This window comes from Zosterops lateralis, assembly GCF_965231275.1.
Source record: "Zosterops lateralis genome assembly, chromosome: 1".
In the NCBI taxonomy this organism is placed as follows: Eukaryota; Metazoa; Chordata; class Aves; order Passeriformes; family Zosteropidae; genus Zosterops; species Zosterops lateralis.
In genome coordinates, this window is record NC_139762.1 from 80,282,483 (window position 1) to 80,305,348 (window position 22,866).

Below are 22,866 nucleotides of genomic sequence, written 5' to 3' on the forward strand. Positions count from 1 at the left end.
ATTTTCACTTCCGCTCAACCATGTATTTCTCTAAAATTTTATACCTCCCTTGTGGAAAAGTGCTTCTAAAATTAACAGCTAAGCAAACTATTTACTACTACTACTACTACTATTAATTTTATTTATTTATTTATTTATTTATTTATTTATTATAGTTTGTTTATTATTATTGTAGTACTATGTATCTTGAACAGTATTGAAACTGACTGGGCTTGTTCCTTTGGATTGCCAATTCGCTACTAGCTTGATTAACATCTATTTTCTTACATTTCTATTGCAAAAATGCTGGTACATGCCTTAAAACACTTACTTCAGCATTTTGAGTGAAAGTGTTTGCATGTCCCAAGCTTGATTAGTTTTTTTCCTAATTGACAGAGAATGCACTGTGTTATTTTTATGGTGTATTAGGTGGGAAAAAGTATCTGGTTTATAAATCTTCTATGAATTTGGTACCAACAGAATGCGCTGCATTTATATTGTTTACAAACTCATGAAGGGATCGTGGACATACTTTGCACTGAAAAGATATCTCACCAGGATCCAATTTTCAACTTTCATGAGAGAGAGTATAAATCAACTGCAAGTGCAAATCAGCTAAGAAAAAAAAAAAAAAAAAGGAGAAAACAAAGAAAATAATTTTGAAATCTCCATGAAAGAAACTAGGAGAAGGTTAGCATAGGAACTGAATATCTAATATCAAATAATAAGAGGAAAATTCTAGAAGGTAATGCCTGCAAATCAAACAGCAACATCAGTGAGGTAATTTTCAGCAAGCAGGTGTAGCAAGATAATTCTCATTAATGAGTTTACAATTTCTGAAGGTCTGATCTTTCTTATATTAACTGGGCAAAATGTCCTCTAGCGTCTACAAAGTCTGAACTTTTTAGCAGTTCATATGCAAACTTGATCTCCCTAAGATACTCAGGTATGGTGCAGTAGTATCCCTGCCTAGATCAAGGTGTTCTTGCTTTTTACATTTTGTTAATGGTTTCTAACATCTGCCACCGATGTGAAAAGAACACTCAAAAGCTGAAAGTCAGCTTTTGAGTATCACATCATGAGCACATTTAGTGATACTCCTGAATTGTCTTCATTAATATAAAAGTTGTGATATCTTTGTTAATTCTGTGTAAAAGCCAAAGAAAATTATAAAGACTGGATTTTCTATATTCTATTTCTGCAGTCAAGAGAACCATAATCAGGACATGTATCAGGTTTTTGTAGGGTGTTAATCATATTTAACAGGGGCTTTTCTTTCTCTTTGACAAACACCTGTAAGAACATACTAAATGTCTGTGTGGTACCCCGGATACTCTTATTTGCTGGTTGCGGTAGTGAGTGGCTGAGATGATACAGTATCTTTTAGGTATGAATGGCATGACAAATTAAAGCAAGATCTTAAGTGTTTTGGGGACAAACTGAGATCACTGAGACTGTAGTTCTTCACTTGCATAGTGAAATGCTCACTTGAAAAATTCTCATTTCAGAAATTTTCAGTGAAACGCTTCTCTCAACCCCAAATTAAAATTTTCCTTTCCAAGGACAGTTCTTACATTGAAGTTAAAATACTGATAATATATAGAGATTTACTGGCCCACAACTGAGCATGTCGTTTTTTGTACTGGGTCTTTGCTGGCTGCAGCAGGGAGAGTGTGCTGTGGCTCTCCCTCCAGCATGAGCCGGCCTCAGCTGCAGTAATGGACCATGCAAGCCCCTCTTGTGTGTCTGGAGTGGGGCATTTGGGAGGGGAGGTTGGGTGCCAGTCACCCCCTCCTTGTGTCTCTGCAAGGCCACTGTGCTGAGCAGTCCCAGGAAGGAGCCATGGAGAGGCCAGTCAGTGCAAAAGGAGCAAGCAGAGCTGCAGAAAGTTGCTTGACATTCAGAATCCACTGAATTTCCATGTAAGTTCTTAAAATGTGAGGGGAGCAGTCACTGCTGAAAGTAGTGTTTTCAGGAGTGGTCACTTAGGTAAGATACGATACAGGATAAATAAGGTTTTAAGTCCTTCTGCTTATTTGATTCTAATCTTGATCTCCTTGTAAGTTTTGAGACTTTGGAAGACAAGAGGAAGGTCTGGTTTTGTGGATACCTTTACCTTCAAGCTTCACAAAACTAAACCTGCTTCTTCACAGTATGATAATGACTTTTTGGGTTTACCTTTAGAGGCAGAACAGGGTCAGCAGTAGATCCAGGGAAACAGCATGACTTGACCGTGATTCTGCTTCAACCAGGCCAGATCTCAGGCTGGTGGGAGAGGGAAAAACAAGCCCAAGCTTCAGAAACAATGCTGTTACAATTCCTTCTTGTCCCTCTCCTTTTGCTGGGACAAACCCCCTATCCTTGGCATCTCACCTAAACTGATCTGGTTCTGGTCAAAGTGTAGCTGGCTTGGATTTGAGAGGACAGGCAAGTGCAAAAGTTGGAAAAACGGCTAAGTGTCTTTAATTGAAAAACAGATTAAAAGGTTGCATGACCATCTGCAAATGTGCCTGGTATGTGAATGCTTTCTGGTTTAGTCCAGGTATGTGCCTTCTGGATGCCCTGTGCTCAGAGAAGAATTACTATGCTGGGTGAGGAAATCGACTTCTGAATTTGTTTCATTACACATAATCACTCTGGCTTTGCTGTTTTAATAGCTAAATAGAAAGGAGATCTCAATAGTTTGCCATAGCCTAAAAGGGCTGTAGTTCAGTCAATAGGCTTGGCTGCCAATGGGATTTGTTTAAGCAAGGGAGGTGTATGTATGTATGGTTAGAAGATGACTTTGCTTCAGTTTTACATACACTTATTTTTACAAAAATGTCTGCTAAAGCATAACTCTTTTACAGTCAATGACAGTGGATGTAGTCAAGTTAGATTTAGAAGATTTTCTAAAGTGTTAGTTGTTTGGGAATTTTGTTTTTCTTTTAAATAATGTGGGTAACACTGTCCAAATACACACAATTGTGAATGCTTAAGTCATAGGTTTGTCTCATTCTCATATTCTGAATATGGCATTTCTGTGCTCATTGTGCTAAAATTCAAAAGAAGTAACAGCATGCAAGAAGATAATTTGAGAAATGAATCAGAGTGACTGGAGAAGCCTGTAGGTGTTAGGATGACAGCCAGTTTCAGTTCATATAAATACCCATTTTGATAACAAGACGAAGGAGAAAATAGAAAGAAAACTTTTCAAATAATTTAAAAACAAACACAAATTCCATTGAACCGTCTTTCAAAGAAGATGAAGGAAATATAGTGGAATATTTTGAAAAGTAGTCAACATTACAATGAAGTTCTCGGTTGCAGCAGGATTGGTGTTGTAAAGTTTTTTTTGCCATTCTCCTTATAATTTGTCAAAAGGTAGTAGCATATTCTGTGGAATGACAGTGTGTAAATATATGCTATGTCAGTATACAATTACGTTTTCTCTTTTTCACGTCATAATATTTCTAGTATTTTCTCTGACTTGTTTTATTACTCTTTTTCTCACAAGGCACCTGATTTTGGTTTTGATCTCTGTATTTTCAGTTAAAATGTGATGTTTATCTGTCTTTCTAACACTGAATTTAGCATGATTTGTGCATGGGATGTATAAATATGCTGATACTGTTAATGTATTTGAACTGATGCAGTTTTATGAAAAGGTTTGTGTCTTGATTACTCATTTCTTAAGGAGTTGTGTATATATATATGTATACACTAATAATTAAACCAGAACAATACATGTACAGGTGTTGCTGTATATATGAGTAAATGTGATTGTAGAATCATAGACTGGTTTGGGTTGGTTTAGAGTCATCCAGTTTCAGCCTCCTGCAGTGAGCAGAGGCCCTTTCAGCTAGGTCGAGTTGCTGAAACTCCGTCCAACTTGACCATGAACACTTCCAGGGATGGGATATTAGATAAGTGGGTGATGTCACTTTCTTATGTTTGTAATTAAGTTATGATATTTGCTATTGTAAAACTAAGTATTTCAGATCAATAAGAAAAAAAATTAAAATAAGTCAAAAATTCAATATAAATTTAAAATTTTCAGTTTTTGTAATTTTGACAAGTACAAGGTTATACAAACCCATGGTAATTTTATTGAAAGCTCAGTGTATTTAATTTGCTGACCCTTTGAGATAAAATGCTTAAAATCCCTTTCATGGACCTATAATGCATTAACTATTTATTTTTAAATGTGCATGCCAATAAAAAATGATTGGGAAATCTGTCATAAAGCCTATCTCTTCAGTATGTGGTTTTGTCTGCAGTTTAGCATATGAATTTGACCCAGCTAAAAATAGCCCTGGACTCAGGCCACTCCTTTTGACAAAGGTATTCTTGTTGTCTTGGGACAGGAGAAAATGGCAACCACCATGAGTTCATGTGCCACTTCAAACAGTCCAAATTTTCTTCTGAGCAGAGCCAGCATTTAATCTGTATCTGTCTCCAGGCCAAAGATCATGTGGATATTGGTCCTCTTGCCCTTGCAGTGATAATCCATTTGCCATTAACTGGACTTTGGTTCAAAAATACTGCATGTTTAATCCAGGGGGCTGGATCTCCACTACCCAGTGCTGTAACAGAAAGATAATGGGCTACAAGAGAGATTAATAAGATTTTTGAGTCGCAAAAGCATTAAGTCAGTTTAAAGCTATTGGTTAAGCTCCTCAGAACTGGTAATGCATTAATCTTGAGCTGTGGTGTATAAGCGCAGCCGCTGCTGGCGTGCATTAAGACCTCTACATGGTCACCTTGTGCTTAGCTCTTTTTCAGACTGAGTTAGCAATAACACTCTCCTAAGTCTTGTCTTAAGGTGAATTTGCAGGAGATGGGCTAACAAAGCATGTGCAGTGATTCTCGGTAGCAGGTGTCTGGTTTTACCTGCTTTTTGGATACCAGAGCTGCAAATCTGGGATGGCTGGGTATTTCTTCTGCTTTAGAGCCGTCTCAGTTTGGACTTGGAGCCTGCTTTGATCCTCTTTCTGTTGGTGGATCTGACTGTCTTCCACCTCTGTAAGGACTGCAAAAGCCTCACTCAGTGGTGGTTGTTAACCAGCCTTAGCTTGAATATACCCATGCTGCTTCTGCACTTCATTTGGTGTTAGTGCAGTTAGAAACCCAGCTGAAAATACCTCTCCAATCTGTTCAATTAGTGTTAAGGTCTTCTAGTCCAGAACTGGCATGTCATTTAGAAATTTGTTTGATGGTTATTTCCTTCTAAGGTTTGGAAAATGACAATGTTGCTTGTTTCTTTTTGTTCGTTTTTTTTCTCATTCTTTTTGAACCCTCGTTTTATATGTGTGTGTTTATTTTTTTCCTCTGCCTAGACCTGGTTAACCATTTCTGTGAACAGGTCCTCAATTTTTTACTTTGTCCCTACTTTCCTGTCGTAGCCCCATCTTCCCCTGGTGTCGACTCCGTACCCTTACAGCGCACAGGCAGTCAACACGGCACACAGAACGCAACCGCGACCTTCCAGAGGGCCAGCTATGCGGCCGGCCCCGCCTCCAATTACGCAGACCCCTACCGACAGCTGCAGTATTGTCCTTCTGTTGAATCACCATACAGCAAATCTGGGCCAGCCATCCCACCCGAAGGGACCTTGGCTAGGTCACCTTCCATTGATAGCATTCAGAAAGATCCCAGGTGGGTGAAACCTTCTTCATTGTCTTTTATTTCTTGCTCGTGCCGAGGTTTGTAATTGCGGTTTGCTTTGCGTGTTTCTGCTGTTGGATATTTAAAAAAACACCTGTGGTGGTACACGGGAGACTTTATTTGCATGACAGCATTGTCCTAATGCTTCACCTTGGAGAGCTCTCATGAGCTGTTCTGTGCAATGAGATGATAGGTGTGGTCTTGAACATGTGTGTGTGTTTAGCTTACTTTCAGTAGTGCCACCCCTCAGAAGCTTAAGAAAAGTAATTTTCTCTGGAAATGGGAGGAGTGGAGTGACTGTTGACTCTGTAGCCATTGTAGACTGAATTTTCAAGTTGCTTCTTGGGCAGAAGTTGTTGCAGTTCTTGGTTTGTCTACATGTAATGTTTATAAATGCTGCAGAAAAGGATATTTCAGTGTTGTGCAGTGGGACTGAGCAATGTGAAAGCAATGTGTAGCCAGGGTTATGTTTCATCCCATGCATTGTACAGGCTTCCAGTGTCAGTATATGGTGAAAGAATGTATGATTACAGCTTTGCAGAAATGGTTATTGCTGTGCATGCTTTTCAAATATTTAGCACAATTTTTAATGTTGTTAGTGACCATCCTCATCTACTTAGGGAAGGTGTAAGGAGGAAACTTTACAGCCCAAGCAGACATATAGATTATAAAGAGAATTTTCTGGGAAATTATTTGACTTCCATGATAATAGCAACAGAAATGCTAGCTGGAATTCTCAATGCACTTTGTGATTTTGTTCAGTTTTCTGAGGGAAAAGGAAGCAATTCTCTTTGGTAACTCGAGTTTAAACTTGTTGAAAGTGTTAGTTTATACCAAGGCTTTTCTTTAGCAGATGGTGTGATTTGTTTGTTTGTTTGTTGTAATGTGTAATTTAATGATAGGAGAGTCCGAAAAGTTGCCTGCAACAAAAATGCTGGAGGTTTTAAAGTAACAATTTGAAAATACTTCTTTCCCAATATTTAAAAAAAAATAAATTCATAAACTGATTCTTTACTTGTTTAGCATTATAGCAGTTCTTTCTCTCTCTCTACCCAAGAACAGAATAGCAGATAACATTTTACAGCACATCAGAAACATCACTGCCTGCAGGGTTTTACTTGTTGAGAACACTTCTGTCTTCAACTTTTTTCCCCCCCTCAGCTTTAATTGCAGAAATTTGAAAAAATAAAAAATATTAAATTCCTCCCCTTCTCCCCCCTGCCCTAAAGCAAACATTAATAATGAGAGGGAAAAAGTCTTTTTCTGAAATGATAGTATTATATTTCTATTTCAGAATATAAGAGCCTACGTAGAAAAAAGAGCTTTGCTTTGTAATTGTGTTACGTGAAAGTTAAAGAAACTTAGATTAGGAGTGCACTAGACCAGAGGAGAAATGACTGTAATCTATATGAAATGTTCTTAGGAGAAGTATGATGGTGTTGAAAATGCTATTCCCTATAAACAGGAAAGACATATTTACAGTATCTCTACAGGTCTTAGACATAATATCTTTTTAAGAAAAGGTTATTTCTGTTCAATTCCTTTGCTATCACTTTGCAACTGTTAGCCAATTTATGTATAAGATATGTGCTAGTATTTTTCATTTGCTTCATTTTTGATTCTTCCTTGTCTTGTGACACCGTTTGTACATTCATGAGTATTGATTTCTGTAGGTAAAATAGAAGCGAGCAGGCATCTAGCTATAAAATGAACTTCATAAACCCTTTAGAGGGGATCGTTAAATAATGTTACTGATTACTATTAGATGTGTTGGAAATTTGTACAAAACTTTTTTAAATAGGTTTGCATTCCACTTGATTTCATTTGTTTGATCCTTAGGCTGTGGATGGTATATATTAGGATTTCTGCCCTTGCATGTTGGTTTGAATAGTTCTGATAAGGAAATGTGAGAAACACACTAGATTATGTTATGCCTTAATCCCCAGAAGCCATACTCCACCAAGGCAGACTGACTTGTGAAACTGTCTGTGGCCTACAGCAGTTACTGATTATTCAGCTGTTGGAAAGACACTGAACATTTGAAAGGCATTTGGAGAAAAGTAACAAAAGCAGTCAGAAAGCTTTTAACGTGTTGATTTATATGAATAGATTACAAAAATGCCAATATATTACAAGTGTGGAAGTGATAAAATGAAAGATTTCCCAGATACTTCAAAAATATTTGGAAGGGTAGAAATTACTTAGGGTAGAATGTGAAAGATACAACCAGGAAAATGACCCAAATGCAATAGAGGCCTTCAGTGGCTGTGTTAAGTTGTGCTGTATACCCTAAAGGGTTGCCAGTTATATCTTACACAGCAAGAAAAACAGTAGCTGCACTTTGTCAACTGAGAAGTCACAAGTGTCTTTACAGCCATGTTGCTGCTTTTGTTGGCTGGTTGGTTGGAGTGTCATCTTCAGACATCAAACCTGTGTGTCCAACCAGGAGTCAAAAAAAAAACAACTCAGTGGCAGAGGAAAATCTGCAAGAGAAAAGCACACTATTTGCAGGCTTTTGATTAGCATCTCCTATGTGTCACTCAGCTCAAGATGAAAAAGTAGATATCCAGAAAAGATTGTACTCACCCTAATAAGCAATTAGCATTCCTAAAATTGAACATAATTTTCTGGAATCTTCAGTTCAGATTGAATTTCTATATGGAGGCCTAGAAAAGTGGTTGGCAGGCACTGATGTAATTCACATTTTTTACCGTTGCTTTCACCATGTAGTTTGTCTTACTGATACTCCTAATTTTAAATATGTGTTCTGAACTGACTTTTGGCAAATGAAATTTTAGCTCAGCATCTGTTCTGCATCATCCAGCTGTCATAAAATGCAGTTCAGTGTTCATTAACTTAAAGTTTAGGACAAAAACTTAATGAAAAGGGGGGATTGAGCTGTTTACAACCAAGTTTGTGGCAGGGGATAATTTTTAATTTATGCAGGTAGACTGTAAGCTCATAGGAACTCATAAACAGGTAGTAAAAACTTTACACATCTATACTGTTGGAGAGTGAGGCTTTGTTGTTTAAAAAGGAAATAAGTCCCATATCACTGTCAGAAAAAATAGTTAAGTTCTACATATGGGAAATGGAAAAGTTCATATCATTACAGACTGATTTTTTAGAGCATTCTTTTATGTTTACTTCATATAAAAAAAAGGAAAATAAATATGCAGTAGGGCTGTGGTGTCAACTGTTTCATGCCATAATCTCTCATATGAAGATTTGGTATAAGGAGGGAAAGAACACAGTATTTATTTTATAATTATTTGGTTTCTTCTGATCTTTGAATGAGAGAAGTTTTGAGTATTTTAAAGTATTATAATTTAATGTTAATGTGATATTTTCCAACCTACTTTCATGAAGGAAGATTAATCTGTCTCTTGGCACCAACAAATTATCTGTGGATTGTGTATACTTATTGTTATTATTTTATTATTATTTTATTCTTCAGTTTTATTTTGTCTATTTCTAAATTTTAGGAGGATTTGGGGGTATCCTAGAAATAGAAATTTTGGGATCCAGTTGTCAGTATGTGTGCCTTCCAGATTTTATACCAAAATCCAAACTTGCCAAATGTGTATAAATTACTTCATTTTTGAAGTCTTAACCTAGTAAGATACCGTGGACGTGTACCACTGCTGCTAAGTTACACTTGCTCCACAGCAGATGAAAAATAGAACATTTTCATATCCTCCATTTAAATACATACTGATGAGGTTTTGTGGTTGCAGTGTTTTTGCTGGTTTATGAACTCAAACTGTGTGGTTTGATGTGTCCAGTCACCAGGTGTCCTTCATTGTTGTGTGACTTCCCACCTGTTCTTATGTACACACATATACACAGGTCATCTCCTGCAAAGAAGCTGGCCAGAAACTGCAGTAACAGGAAGAATTATGTGGAAATACACTTCACCATGGCTACCAAAGTGATTTTCAGAGCTCACTGTCCATTTTCATATTGCCTTGAATTGTATTAATCTGCACTTAAAATTTTCCGCTAAGGCTTCTCTTTTCATTTGTTTCAGAACCTTTAGAACTATTTATTCAAAAAAGTGGGTTAATTTGGTGAATGAAACTGTCTAAGGTCCATTATTCATTATAGAACCCACTGCAGTAATGAGTGAGCTCTGTTAAAAAAGAAAAAAAAAATATCATTAGAAAATCATGTTACAACTTCACAAGAAAAAAAGACATAAAACCCAGTTATCTTGTAGTAGTTCTCACCTTTAGAACTATCTGGGTGTAAGTCAGCACAGGGACAAAAGTTTCCAGGTATTGCATGATTTCATTGTAATACCCTGAAACATTTCTGCTCGGTTTTGCGTTTTCAGAGTCAACCTCTCATTTCATTACCTCTGCTGACCTTAATTTCTTCCTAAGCAGAAAACAACAGTGCTATCTATCTTCTAAACTTTTAAACTGGCTTTCTTTCCACTTACGAAAGGATATAAATTAGATCAGAACATTTTGTGTGAACTGCAAGTTTCAAAACCCATCCTTTTTCTTTTTCCAGAAATATATTTGATTTGCAAAATACAAGCTAGAGAGCATTCTTTTTCTGTAGGAAAAATGATACAAGTAAAATAAACTGTAGTTTAATTTCTGTGCTCCCGTAAAACTGCTTATGAGATTAGCACACAGAGTTTGGAGCACGGCCTGTTAAATGTTTCTGCAAGAGTCTTCTCCAAATATTTAATCTCACTTTGTTACAAGGATTGTCTCGGTATTAACAGTGTTAGTCTGCTGTAAGTCTGAATAGCAGCCAGGCACTCTGTCTAAAGCAGTAAGAAAATAACAGTATGATACTGCATGGATGGGACGTTGGCAGTCTTGGTGGGAATGTTTCTGGTAGTTTCTTTGGGAAGGGTTGTCACCTTCAGAAAGAAACTTCTGGTGAGATAGAAGTGACTGTGGTACAGCTGGTGGCAGCACTATGCAGTACTGCTGTTTTAAGGCCTGAGACATGGGCTGGGTTTTCCAAATCCCAAGGGATTGGTGGTGGCATCAGTGGGTTTCTGGCCTAACTCTAATGCAAGGTGTAGAAGCTTGAAGTTCACATTCCCAGTCTGGATGAGACAGAACGGGGCTTGCAGATACTCTTCCTGCTTTTATGTGACACAAGGCATGATGGGCAGCTCTCCTTTTCTCGATTGTTTTCAAAGGTCCCTCTCACACTTATCTGAAATTAAGGGTAGAGGGAAGGTTTCTGCAGAGGTGGTGATACTAGGGCAGCCATGGGAAACACACTTTTAGTGAATCAGAGAATGTAAGTTTTGGCAGTGTAGGCTTATCTCCAGAAGAAAATGGTTCAGTGGTTTTCTAAGTCCTGTGAACACCCTAAGATTTTTTTTCCCCTTAAGATTTGCTCAGGCCAGGCCCCTTGTATTGGTTGAACCAACCGGATGGTATTTGAGAGCACTCATTTCATAGGTCTGTGTTAAAGTATTTCTTTCATACAGGAAGGAAAAGCAGCTTTACTTTCCCTACAAAGAAATCTTACAGTCTCTTAGGATTTAATCTATACTCCTCTGACTATGAAAAACTGACCTCACAAGAATAAATTTGAAGAGTCTAAACAAAACAAAAATACATCCAGTTCAAGAATAGCAAGTCTGGAGCACATTGCGAATTTTCATACAGGTCTCTTCCACATGGAAGGTGGGAATTTTTACTTAGTGCATAAGTTAATTTTAAAAAGCATAGCGGCTATGATAAAATAAATAGCAATCTGTTTCCCTTTCCTGATGAAGATAATTAAGGATGAATCTTGCATCCTTAAAATAGGTGAGGATGGAATCCACAGACTATCCTACAGTCTGTTAATTTGGGATTTTGGATCCTAGCTGAAAATGTTGTCTGGAAAAGATTTTCCCAGAGAGTATTTAGTTCCAACTTGAGCAGGCCAAAATAAATAAGCATCTTTCTGGTCCTTGCAAGTGTCAACTTATGGCAAGGTAAAGAATTGATATCCAGAACTGGTAAAACTTATTTTTGTATGTATTTGAGCACATTGCGGTATGTGCCAACAGTTCCTGTCTTTATACTGTTTACATTGAGGTGGTTTATAAATGGCTGGGGAGGTGTTGGGCACAGGCGGAGCCATCTCACAGCACAGTGTCATGGTTTGAAAGCAAGACAAGTGAGAGGCTCCAAGTCAGAAATACAATTTAATAAGAAAAAAAAAAGTAAAAAAGTAAAAATAAAATAAAATAAATGCAGTAACACAAAGGACTACTGACAGAGTCAGAATACAACCTGAGCAGGATGGTGGAAGCAGTCCAGGTGAGGGGCTCTTCCTGAAGCAGTGATCCTGTAGAAAGGTCTGGTAGCTCTGCTCCTCTGGGAACCCAGTGGGTAAGGGCTGCTTGTACTGTCCCACATACCAGCTTATATCCAGGTGGGAATGCTTGGCTCCTCCCCCTGGGCAGAGCATCTCACAATGGGATGATGAGTTGGGAAGTGGGTCCTTGATGGCCCATTAAACAGAGATAACTCCTGGAGGGAGTTACCTGTGAGTCATGGGCAAGATGTTGATGGACCATTAACAGAAGACACCCCAAAGGCAGGGGGCCTGGGAAGAGCACTGCCCTGCTTGGTTTAATGGTTCATGAAGATGGTGATAGAATAAATACTTTGTGTACATCCTACGCTACAACCCAGGACACACAGCAAATGCAATTCAGTATGTACAGAATTATCCACCTGTATTTGCTATTTTTTCTCACTGGAATTTGCTCTATATTTTTTAGAAATCTTCTTTCTCTAGGATAAATGCTTGGTAGTGGAAATAAAAACAAACCCAACCAAACTAAACCAAATAATAATAATTTAAAAAATCTATTTAGAACTGTAATCTACAGGAATGAAGTGGTTCTCCTTTTAGTTCGTGGAGTACTCACTACCCTCTTTCTTTCCTTTTTGACTGTTACCATTTTGCTGACAGTGCAGGAGGGCACTCAGTTATGTTGGCATTGTGCCGCCCTTTCAAGAAATCCGATCCTGTTAGGATATCTGCTCTGTTGTGACCACAGAACATCACCCTTTCAGAATATTACAGTAACATGGATGGTGCTGGTCCATGTAGTTTGAATAATAAGTATGTCCAGGAGAGCTTTCAGTTCCTAACCTATGAGCAGAGTAGAAGAGGTTAAATGTAGCTATTTTATTTGTCAGGTTATTTAGCAGTATGCAGGGTATAATTTTGAGAGAGATAATACCTTATCTCTTGTTTTGATCTGCAAGTTTAGCTCTTCGAATCCTCTTCCTCCACCAGAAGGTAATTCCTTTCCATTGTGCTAAAGGGAGGGGAGCAAAAGGCACCTTATGTACTTGTGACTGAGGGAGGATGCTGGCAGGACAGCCACGTAGTGTGGTAAATGCACTTCTAATAGCTCAGGGGAGATGAGACTGATGTTTCCTTTTTGAAGCTCTGTTATTTCCAACCTTCCTTCCTCCCCAGTGCTGGTCTGCCACTTGAAGAACAGCAACAAAGCTCTTCCCTCTCTTTCTTTCTTCATCTGTTGTGTATTTTAAGGGCCTCATTCATCCAAGAAGAAGCAAGTGGACAGTGTACTTCATACTGTTCATAGCATTTCTGGTTCTTGCATGGCATTACTGAGCTTCTAATGGCAAATACATGTTTCAGTGCAGTTTTTGCCTTTGTTTGCCACACATTTTGCTCAGCATCTTGTGGCTCATTTGCAAACTTTGACAGATGCAAAATCTGTGTGGTGCCTTTCTGTGATGACAGACTGTAAGAGCCAGGAAATGTTGTATGTTTTCTAACCAGATATTAAAAGCAAGGAGAAGAATCATACTTTCAGGCTTTACTGGGCTCATGTAAGCTGTTACGATCTTCTGGCAAGATAAACCACATAAGAAGCTTCTCAGTAGTAGCTCTTGGACATCCCATTAGCCAAATGGATAATAATGATCTTACTGTTTACAGGGACGTTGAGAATAACTTCAATTTTTAAGGTGCTTTGAAGTTCAAAGAATAATCTTGCTTTTGCTTTCGTGGGAAATATGATGGGAGCGAGAGGAGGGATAATAGATGGAGAAGATGAATGGGGAAAATTTTGAAGAAGTAATATAAGATCGGGACGCATAGTCTCAATTTTTTTCATTAAAAGAAGCAACTGAAAGTCATCCTTGATCGTGAGACAAATCGCCTTGCACAGCTTGTTAGTTTCAGAAGCTGGACCTCAGTGTCGTATACCATACCTATTTTATAAGCAGGAAACAAAAGGTAACATTGACAACATTTCTGCAAGATAATAACATCAAGTATTTGCTGAAAAAATATCTCTAGTGTAGAGTAGAGTTCTAAAATGCTTGAAAGGAAGGAATGGTCAACAACTTTTATTAGTTTCTAATGGAACTTGAGAGCTTTTATAAATTAAGAGCTTGACTTTAAGAACTTCAGCTCTATGTAGATTTAAAATGTTATCCTATCTCTGCCAGCTCACTCAAGATCACAAAATCACAGAATATTCTGAGTCAGAAGGGGCCTATAGGGATCATTGAAATAGAATGGTCCCTGCACAGGACACACCAGGAGTTACACCATGTGCCTGAGAGCATTGTCCAAATGCTTCTAGAACTCCGTCAGGCTTGATGCTGTGACCTGTGGAGATCCCTGTGGAGCCTGTCCCAGTGCCCAACCTCTGGGTGAAGAACCTTTTCCTGATACCCAATCTAAACCTTCCCTGACACAGCTCAGGCCATTCCTTTGGGATCTGTCACTGGTCACCGGAGAGAGGAGATCTGTGTCAGCCCCTCCACTGCCCCTCATGAGGAAGTGTAGATGGCAATGAGGTCTCCCCTCAGTCTCCTCCAGGCCAAAGTGACCTCAGGCACTTCTCATATGGCTTCCCCTCAAGAACCTTCACCATCTTCATAGCCCTGTTTTGGGATCAGAGCCTGATGTGAAGTCCAGCTTTTCTTTCTCTGGTGCATCACCATCTCCCTGGCGATCTCCACTGCCTTCATTTAGATTGTTCTTTCTCAGTCCACTCCACTGCCCCACTCCAGGAGCTCAGTGAGCAAGCCAGGTTCACAGATGCACCTCAGTTCTTCGCAAAAAGCAACCGGTTTCCCAGGAGGCAAAAGATACCACTGATCCCATAGAAAGCTGCAGCCATTGTTGCCAGGGAAACTCCTAGTCTCTAGACTTACTGTGAAATATTTAGGGTTTTTACTTGGTTGGTTTTGGTTGGTTCATTTCTCTAAGCCACTGCAGCACCAGTGGGACGACTTGCTGCTTAGCTTGCCATTTACCATTAATAATTTGGAGGTCGTTTGTCTTCACTGTTTAATGAAGTGGAAGGATCTGGATCTCTGAAGACCTGGACTGAAATGGGCAGGTTTTCTTAGTCCAAAGGAGAGCTAAGAGTGAGATGTCTAGGTTTCCTGAACATACCAAAGGTAAAAATGTGGAGAATGAAGGCACATGTGGAGAAAGGAAGTGGTATTTAAACTCGGTCCCAAGATAAAACAAATAATTGACATCAGGAAATTACCAAAAGCTACAGAGGCTTAAGGAAAGTATTTTAATATACTTTTTTACTCTTTAGAAGTCATTTGAAGTTAGCTTGATAATCTTCTCATTCCATGTGAGGACATGATGTATTTATTTCAGAGATTTCTTTTTGAAGAGGAGGGCTGATTTTTGGTTTTATTCTATTTGATGCTGTTTTCCTTTCTACCTACCTAAATTTGAGCATCTTGAGTGTAAAAACTTGGTTTGAAAGTTTGTGCCTAATAGCTTCAGCTTAAGAAGAGTGTGTGTGTGTGTGTGTGTTGGTGAGTGGAATGAGTACAGACAACACAGGTGTAACAGGGTTTCTTAGTAAAAGTAACTCCATTACTTTCCTGTTAGCCAGGGCTGCAGAACATTTCATTGTGACTCTCTCTCAGAATCTGTGCTGATCCATCAGCCTCACTTACTCTAGCTCTTGTTGCTAGTTTTAAAAGTGGTCCCTTTTCTTGACCAGGAGATGGCTGCTAAGAGTCTAGGCAAAGGGTGAGCCTGGAGCAACCTACATGTGTTTGCTTTTCAGAGGTATTGGTACTTTGCTGCTAGCTGAGTAATACTGCTGCCGTGCCCGTATTCCAGTTCAGAACATAGGGCTGTGAATCTGAAGCGGGAGTGTGCGGGGAGTTCCCTGCCTGCAGAGAGCCAGGATGTCTGGGCCTGCTCACAGCAGGAGGTTTGCTGCCAGTGAAGTCTAATGCAGCTGAAGACACAAAGTATTTGAACTGTTTTAGACGCTTGTAGTTCATGTCCGAACTACAGCAATTCACAGAGAGAAGCAGCCTCTGTTGTTCACTGAAATGATCCTGTAATTAACATACCTAGTATGTATTACGTTACACCGTAGTTAGATTTATGGCCTTAAAATAAAAGGAATTTGTTTTCCTCCTTCAAGAAATTGTCCTATAAGGGCTTACCCTTTTTACACTTTTTTAGGTTTCTGTATAGTTCTGTAGTTCCTTCCAATAGCTTTTAATAGGGAAGTCTTGGCATTTTTCTGCATGAGAATAGCTGTCAAATGTCTTGTAAAGCTCTGGCTGCACACAAATGGGCGCACAGGGGGATCTTTTAGATGTTTTTGCTGTTAGCTTTTTCAGGAAAAAATGTGAGAAAGGGATTTGATTTCTGCTGTGCCTTTACCTGACTTTGCCATGGTTTGCCAATTTGCAGAACCTCTGTTTCAGCAAGGCATTTTATCTCTCATATATTTAGAAATTCTTTTAAATGCATGAAATCATCTCTGCAGGTTGAAATCTTCTTTGCATAGTCTTCTCCGGTGGATGTTTTTTTCATTTGTCAGCAGCTACATTTTTTTAAATGAAATTTTATCCTAAACTGTCAAGGTTTTATCTGCAGCTGTGAAGGGATAACAGATCCTGTCAGCCGCTGCTTTTTCTGTGGCATTGCTCCAGCAACCATCTGTTACCTTTCTGCTTCTGTATGATTTACACACCAGAATCTCCCCTCTTAAAAAAAAAAAATCCACAAAAACAAAACAGTAGAGAAGTGCTGCACAATAGCTTTGTTTGAAGTATAAGATTATATAGATTATTTCAGTAAACATGAGGGACCAGTTCTTGGGTTTGGTAAGAGAGACTTTAGAGCAATTTGGTTATGCTTCACAGGAAGAAGAGGCTGCCTTTTCACAGGGAGAAATGGCCTGAATGAAATTTTCTCATTCAAAAGTGTGTGTGTGCATGACTTTCACAGAGAAATTCAGGAGAAATGTGCACTGAACATCTCTCCACCTTTTCTTTTCCAGTCATGAGTTTGAGCTGATCAATTTTCAAGTCAGCTAGGTGGAAATACTTTCATTGAGAAGCCTGTTTATCACCCCCTATATGCCTGTAATCATATCAGTTGTACACATGGGTGCAGTGAAACTGAGCCTAATAGTTCCTAATCCACAGTAGGTTTATTACTAAGCCAGATTTGCCTCATAATAATAATGTAGACAGCTTCTCAGGATAACTTGCAGTGTGAATGCAAGAAGCCTTATCCTGTTTCATTTCATATTCATCAATATAAAGCTGTCTGATACTGAACTTACATCTTTGCTTTTGTTGTTCTAAAATAAAATCATGTTTTGGGTTAGATTTTATTATTTACTAATATTAAACATAACTAAATTCCATTCTGTTTCAGTGTTTGTATTGTGGATTTTTTTGTTAATTTTTTTTGTAATTAGCACTAACAATGGGGTAGGAGTCATTAGCTTCTCAACTGTTTTCCAAGAGCACGCGATGAGAAAAAGCCTACACTTCATTGCTAAAAGGAAAAAAAAGAAGGTGTTTTGGAAAGGTGAAGGGAAGAACTGACGGAGCTGTTTTTTCTTCAAAAGAGAGTTTCTTGGGAAAGAAAATCAGGAAAACTATGTATCAATCTCTCTAAATTTTGTTTCAGAGCACTATTTATTTATTTTGCCTCTCTAAGTTAAGAATAGAATGGATGGCAAAGAATGATAGAGCTGGTAGGTGACAGCTGAGACTGGCAGAATAGTGAAGGTAGCCTGTTACACTTGTATTCAGAGTTTCAGCATAGCCTGAAGGATAATTAAAAGCACGAAGTAGTTTTCAGAAACGTTTTAAAGAAAAACTATTTATGAGCTCACATCTCTAACATTTTAAACTTCTTTGGAAAATGCAATTGTCTGCATGTGGTGTTGATTTAGTTCCTTGCTGTTGCAGACTTCTTGGGAAAGCTAAACTTACAGTGTTCTCATTTGTGCTGAGTATAAGCAATATAAGCTAAATCCTGTAGTCTTTTCAAAGAGGAAATTCCATTTACTTTGTAACATTACTTTGAATGGAGTAAGTGCAATAATTCAAAGAAACTTCTATTTTATTGAAATATTGACGATGAGTTTTGATCATCAGTGGTTAAGAGGCAAATTTTTAGTTTTGGATAAAAAATTAAGAGGATAAGAGAATAAAACTGTCATGTAACATTTTGTGAGATTACAATGAAAACCAGTGAGGTTCAAGAGTTTGATGATGATAGTTTGAAGTTCTGCATTTGTTCTCAGTACAAGCAGAGTCTGGAGTTTTATCAGTATATTTTTCTCCACTTTGTGAATCTTGTATGTGGGAGAGAAAATGTTTAAAAGGCACTGTTTTCAAGTTCACAAAATATGTGCAATGAGAAATATGTGAAGAAAACATTTTCAGACTGTTTCCTCTAAAATTGTCTTGTAGTGTCCCTGTACTTCTCTTACAATGAACAGCTGAGTCTTTCAGGAGGTTCACAACAGCTCAGAAACAGTTCAGGGATGGGGTTTTTTCATCATTTCAGACTAATAAATCTACTTGATTCAAACAAGAAGATAACATTTCTTGGATAATAACTGTCTAATAACTTATCACTCAAATGATAAAATATCAGTGTAATGAGAAGTATTTTTTACTTGTCAGCATCTCTCTATATTCAGTTGAGATGTTGTGCATCCTGCTTTAAAATTAAACTTCTGGAGAGACATGTTTTAGATTTTTCTTGCAAGACCCAAAGTTTGAACTCTCAGTGGTAAAAAAGTAAAGCAAATAAACTTTTAATAGAGCAAGTAGGATTTTCCTGTGCTGGCCTTTCATTTTGTTTAGAAAATTCAGAACAAAATAATACTCTTTTGAAATAAAAGCAAGGAAAAAAGAATAAAGGCTTAACTGAGTAAATGTAGCTTTAATGTTTTCTGGCATTTTAAAGACTGAGTGTTTAGAAAGTTCATAGAGAAGAGAGATGGCTGCTTTTACATGAGTGTTGTAATATTGTAAAAAATACGATCTCTGCCTTTGTTTCTTTTACTTTAGGGAAAGAACATTTTGGCAGAGAACATTTGCTTCTTCATTCTCCCCACACCCATGTAAAGTTTAGGCTTTGTAATACTGAATTCTCTTAAATGCCATTGAAAAGGAGACTGGTGTGAAGATTTATGTATCTCTGTCAATATGTGTCTGTTATGGTGATGCAACTCCCTTGAGAAGATGCAAGTTGGAATGGAGGCTGTGAAAAGTGCCTGAAGAATTACTGGCCAGTATCCTCTTTTAATATGCTAACCAAAAGTAGAAATGTGGACTAATGCTGCTGTTTCTGCAGATCTTGCTAGATTTAAATGGTCCAGTGGTTTCATTTTGCTGTACGTGTTCAGTTCTAAAAACCTCATGTTCAATTCGAAATGAGATATGAAAAGCTGGACTGATGAAGAACAAGAGAAAGAAAGACAGAATTAAAACCAAAAGCAGTTTGATTGTTTAGTTATGCCAAGGATTAAGAATGGGTAGTTTCTTTCTGGACAGGTTTGCTGTGAAAGCCTGTAGGAAGGATACTACATGAAAATTGCAAAAGTCTTTTTGGAAAAGGTGGGCAAATATGGGCTCAAGGTTGTTGTTAAAGGAGCTTTTCAAAGCATGCAGCAAAGGGCAGAACTCTGAAGGACCTTGGACATCTATGAAAACTATGTGGAAAATGTACCCAACTATATTCAACAGTCCCATGATATTATCTTGTAAAAATCAAAATTGCTTTAAAAGCTTGATTGCTGGAATGAAAAGCCCACATCTTTGAAATGCAGTAGCAGTTTAACTGCACAGCTATTAAGTCTGGTTAACTAACTTGGAAAAAAAAATCTGTTTTCTTTACTATTCCACACGTGGCAAAGGCTAATCTTAGCATATTATATATATATATATTTGTGTATATATCTCTATATGTAGTATTAAGTAGGGCTTTTAACTTGAGCATGTGCTGGTCTTGGAATGTCTTGAAAAGAGAAAGAGCAGAGCACAGGATTTTTGGGATCAACAGGACAGTGGAGGACAGTGGAGTTTCCTGTGGAAACTTCAGTCTTTCTGTATACAGAATAAGTACAATTTATATATGTAGTATGTATGCATATGTAGCAACCATAATCCATGTTTGCCTGGCTTGAATCTGTATGCTGACAGCGTGTGTGTGTGTAGGTGGGGATATGGAGCACAGGAGGCATGGTGTGATTTTTATTCAAAGACATGTGAAATTACTTTGGTTTATAAGAAGCAGTAGGATCGGTACAGCGTGAGTGGAATCTCCTTGGCTGCTGCTGAAATTCCTTGTGTAAATCAAACTGAAAGAGAGTACATTCAGCTTAGATATTAGGAAGAAATTATTCATTTATGAGGGTGGTGAGGCACTGGAATGGATTGGCAGGAGAAGCTGGGGATGCCCCATCCCTGAAAGTGTTGAAGGCTGGATGGGATGGGGCTTTGAGCAGTGTGGTCCAGTGGAAGATCACAGCCTGTGATCATGACGGAGGGGAACTGGAAGATCAAAAGTCTCTTCCAATCCAAACCGTTCAGTGATGCTATGATTCTGTGAATGCTGAGAAGCACTTGGCCTCATGTAGACCCCAGCCTCTCCAGCACTTTCACTGAGAAACCTCATGTTCAAAGGACATGGTCTGTCATATGTCACCTTCAGTACAGATACATGTTGTATCCTCTACTTAAGGTAGAGTCATTGCCCATATCCTTTATGGTCTTTGTGCTCCTCTGTCCAAAGTATCTTCTCTGTTGTCTGAAATTACAAGCTCAAGAGGTACAAATTTTACATATGCAAGTTCAATTCTAGCAGCTTGCTTTGTTTGTGCCATTGGGATTTCCTTGATTATAAAGTGGAAACTAAAGTATCATTTTATTTCAGGTATTTGTGATGGTTTTCACTGACAGACGGCTCAAGGAAGAGTCATGGTCATTTTCAGTGTTTAAGTTACAGGCAGGTTCAAGAGAATCTCTTTTATTTCCATGGTTTCAAATGCAGAGTAAATATAGCTGCTTTGTCAAAAACAAATGAAAAAATATGAGTATTCAGAACAGAATAGTATATTACCTGGGTTTCACATAATGAATTGCTGTAGCTTAATTCTTTACCTAGGATAGTAACACAAATCTAGTTCAGTGATTAACCAGACTGACACATGCTGTACCAAATTACCTCCACAGGCATATTATATGAAGAACCAAAATATGTGACAAGGTAGTGTAATCCTGAAGTGACTAGAGTTCTGATTTGGTTTATATCAGCTGGTATGTCTAGGAAAGACTGGTGTCTTATGAGGGGTGTGATCTTTGGAAGCTCTCCCCCAGTAGAGGTGATCTGTGAGACTGAATTCTCTATGTTTGTTTCATGACTAAGTTTATGATGGAAAGAAGCTTTCCAGTTCAAAAGAGGTAAAGGAATAAGTAGGATTTGGTAAAGTCCTAGCAAATTTCCTTGCTAGGAGATGCTGCTCTTCCTGGAAGATGTATGACTGAGACCTAGATTAGCCTAACTTTAAAGAGTATTAATATTTTTAAGGGTATTAGTTATTATAAAGTAATAATAATCTTCATATTAAACAAGTATATGTATTTATTACATATTTCACATATACGTGATCAAATTCTTTATTGTAAAAAGATAGGTTTGCCATACAGGACAACAAAGTTGTAAGTTTTCAAATGAGATGTAATTATTGGCTGATATGGTACTGTTTATTTGTTTGTCTGTTTATTTTTATTAAATTTTTTATAAGAACATTTGTCCCTGAATAGTATTTTTATTTTTAGACTCAAAATTGCATTTGCTGGGGACCTGTAAAATAATTTCAAAGGATTGTATGTTACATTAAATAAGATGATGCTTCCTTCTTTTGAGTAGGAAGCAGATTCTCTATGTGCTTAATAGAGACTTATGTTTTATAGCCTATTACATAAGACTACACTCTATGGAACCTCAAGAAATTAGGGAAAGTAATATATTTTCTGGTTTTTTTGTTTGGGTTTTTTTGGTTTTTGGTTGGTTGGTTGTTTTGGGTTGGTTTTTTTTTGTATCACTGGGGAATCTCAGAAACATTGCAAGAATACAGACCTAGCAATAGTCAAGTGAAAAATTCCCCTCATGTGTTACCTCGCCTCCAAACCTAAGACTTGAGTCTCTGAAGTCCTTAGAATAGATACTTTCTTCCTTTCCTGTTCTCTTATTTGACACTTCAACTAGACAGAGCTGAGTGATTTTTCAACAAGTAGCTAAAAATACATAGGAGAGTGACAGATATAAAACTAGTATGAATTAAAATGGTCAAAAGATTGACATGGATATGTTTCTTCTAAATTTGTCAAAGGGTAAAGCAGAAAAACTTTTAAGACCTATAATAAAGTCAACTTGCTTGTGAACTCAAAGACAATATTCCTGGTGCAAATTTGCTTCTTGCTTATTTTCATCCCAGGAGGCATATCAGGCCTTCCCAGGTTTGAAGGCTTCTAAACCTTCAAATTTGAAGTATGGCATCTAAGACATCATTCAGGAATTCCTCTCTTAATGTTTTTGGGAACCATAGCATGCATGTGCCTTGTCAAATAAAACTTCCTTGGAATGGCAATTGGTCTCTTGCTTTATTTCTTCTTTTTTTTAAAATCATTTTTAGAGCCTCTTGTGATGTGCTGTGTCAGGGTATGCAGCCATCTCATTTCATGTGGGTTTTGACACTAAAGTGGTCCTTGATGCAAGTGAGAATTCTGTCCCTGTGTTTCATTCACATGCCTTTTTTTTTTTTTTTTTTTTTTTTTTTTTTTTTTTTTTTTTGTCCTCACAGAACAGGATGCTGGCCAGGTTTTTATTGGGTTAACTACTCACTTCTCTGCTGAAAGAGGAAGAATTCAGAGCAGAATTTTATTATGGTTAAAGAAAGTGTCGTGA

General features: G+C 37.8%; 1 protein-coding gene across 3 annotated transcripts in view; it reads left to right on the forward strand.

Annotated features, from left to right (window-relative positions):
• CTNND2 (catenin delta 2) overlaps positions 1-22,866 on the forward strand; it is a 419,330-nt gene that overhangs the window by 184,040 nt on the left and 212,424 nt on the right. For all 3 annotated transcript variants that reach the window (XM_083856451.1, XM_083856449.1, XM_083856450.1), the window contains exon 8: positions 5,364-5,616. In XM_083856451.1, coding sequence (XP_083712577.1) covers positions 5,364-5,616 — 253 coding nt within the window. The remainder of the gene's footprint in view (positions 1-5,363; positions 5,617-22,866) is intronic.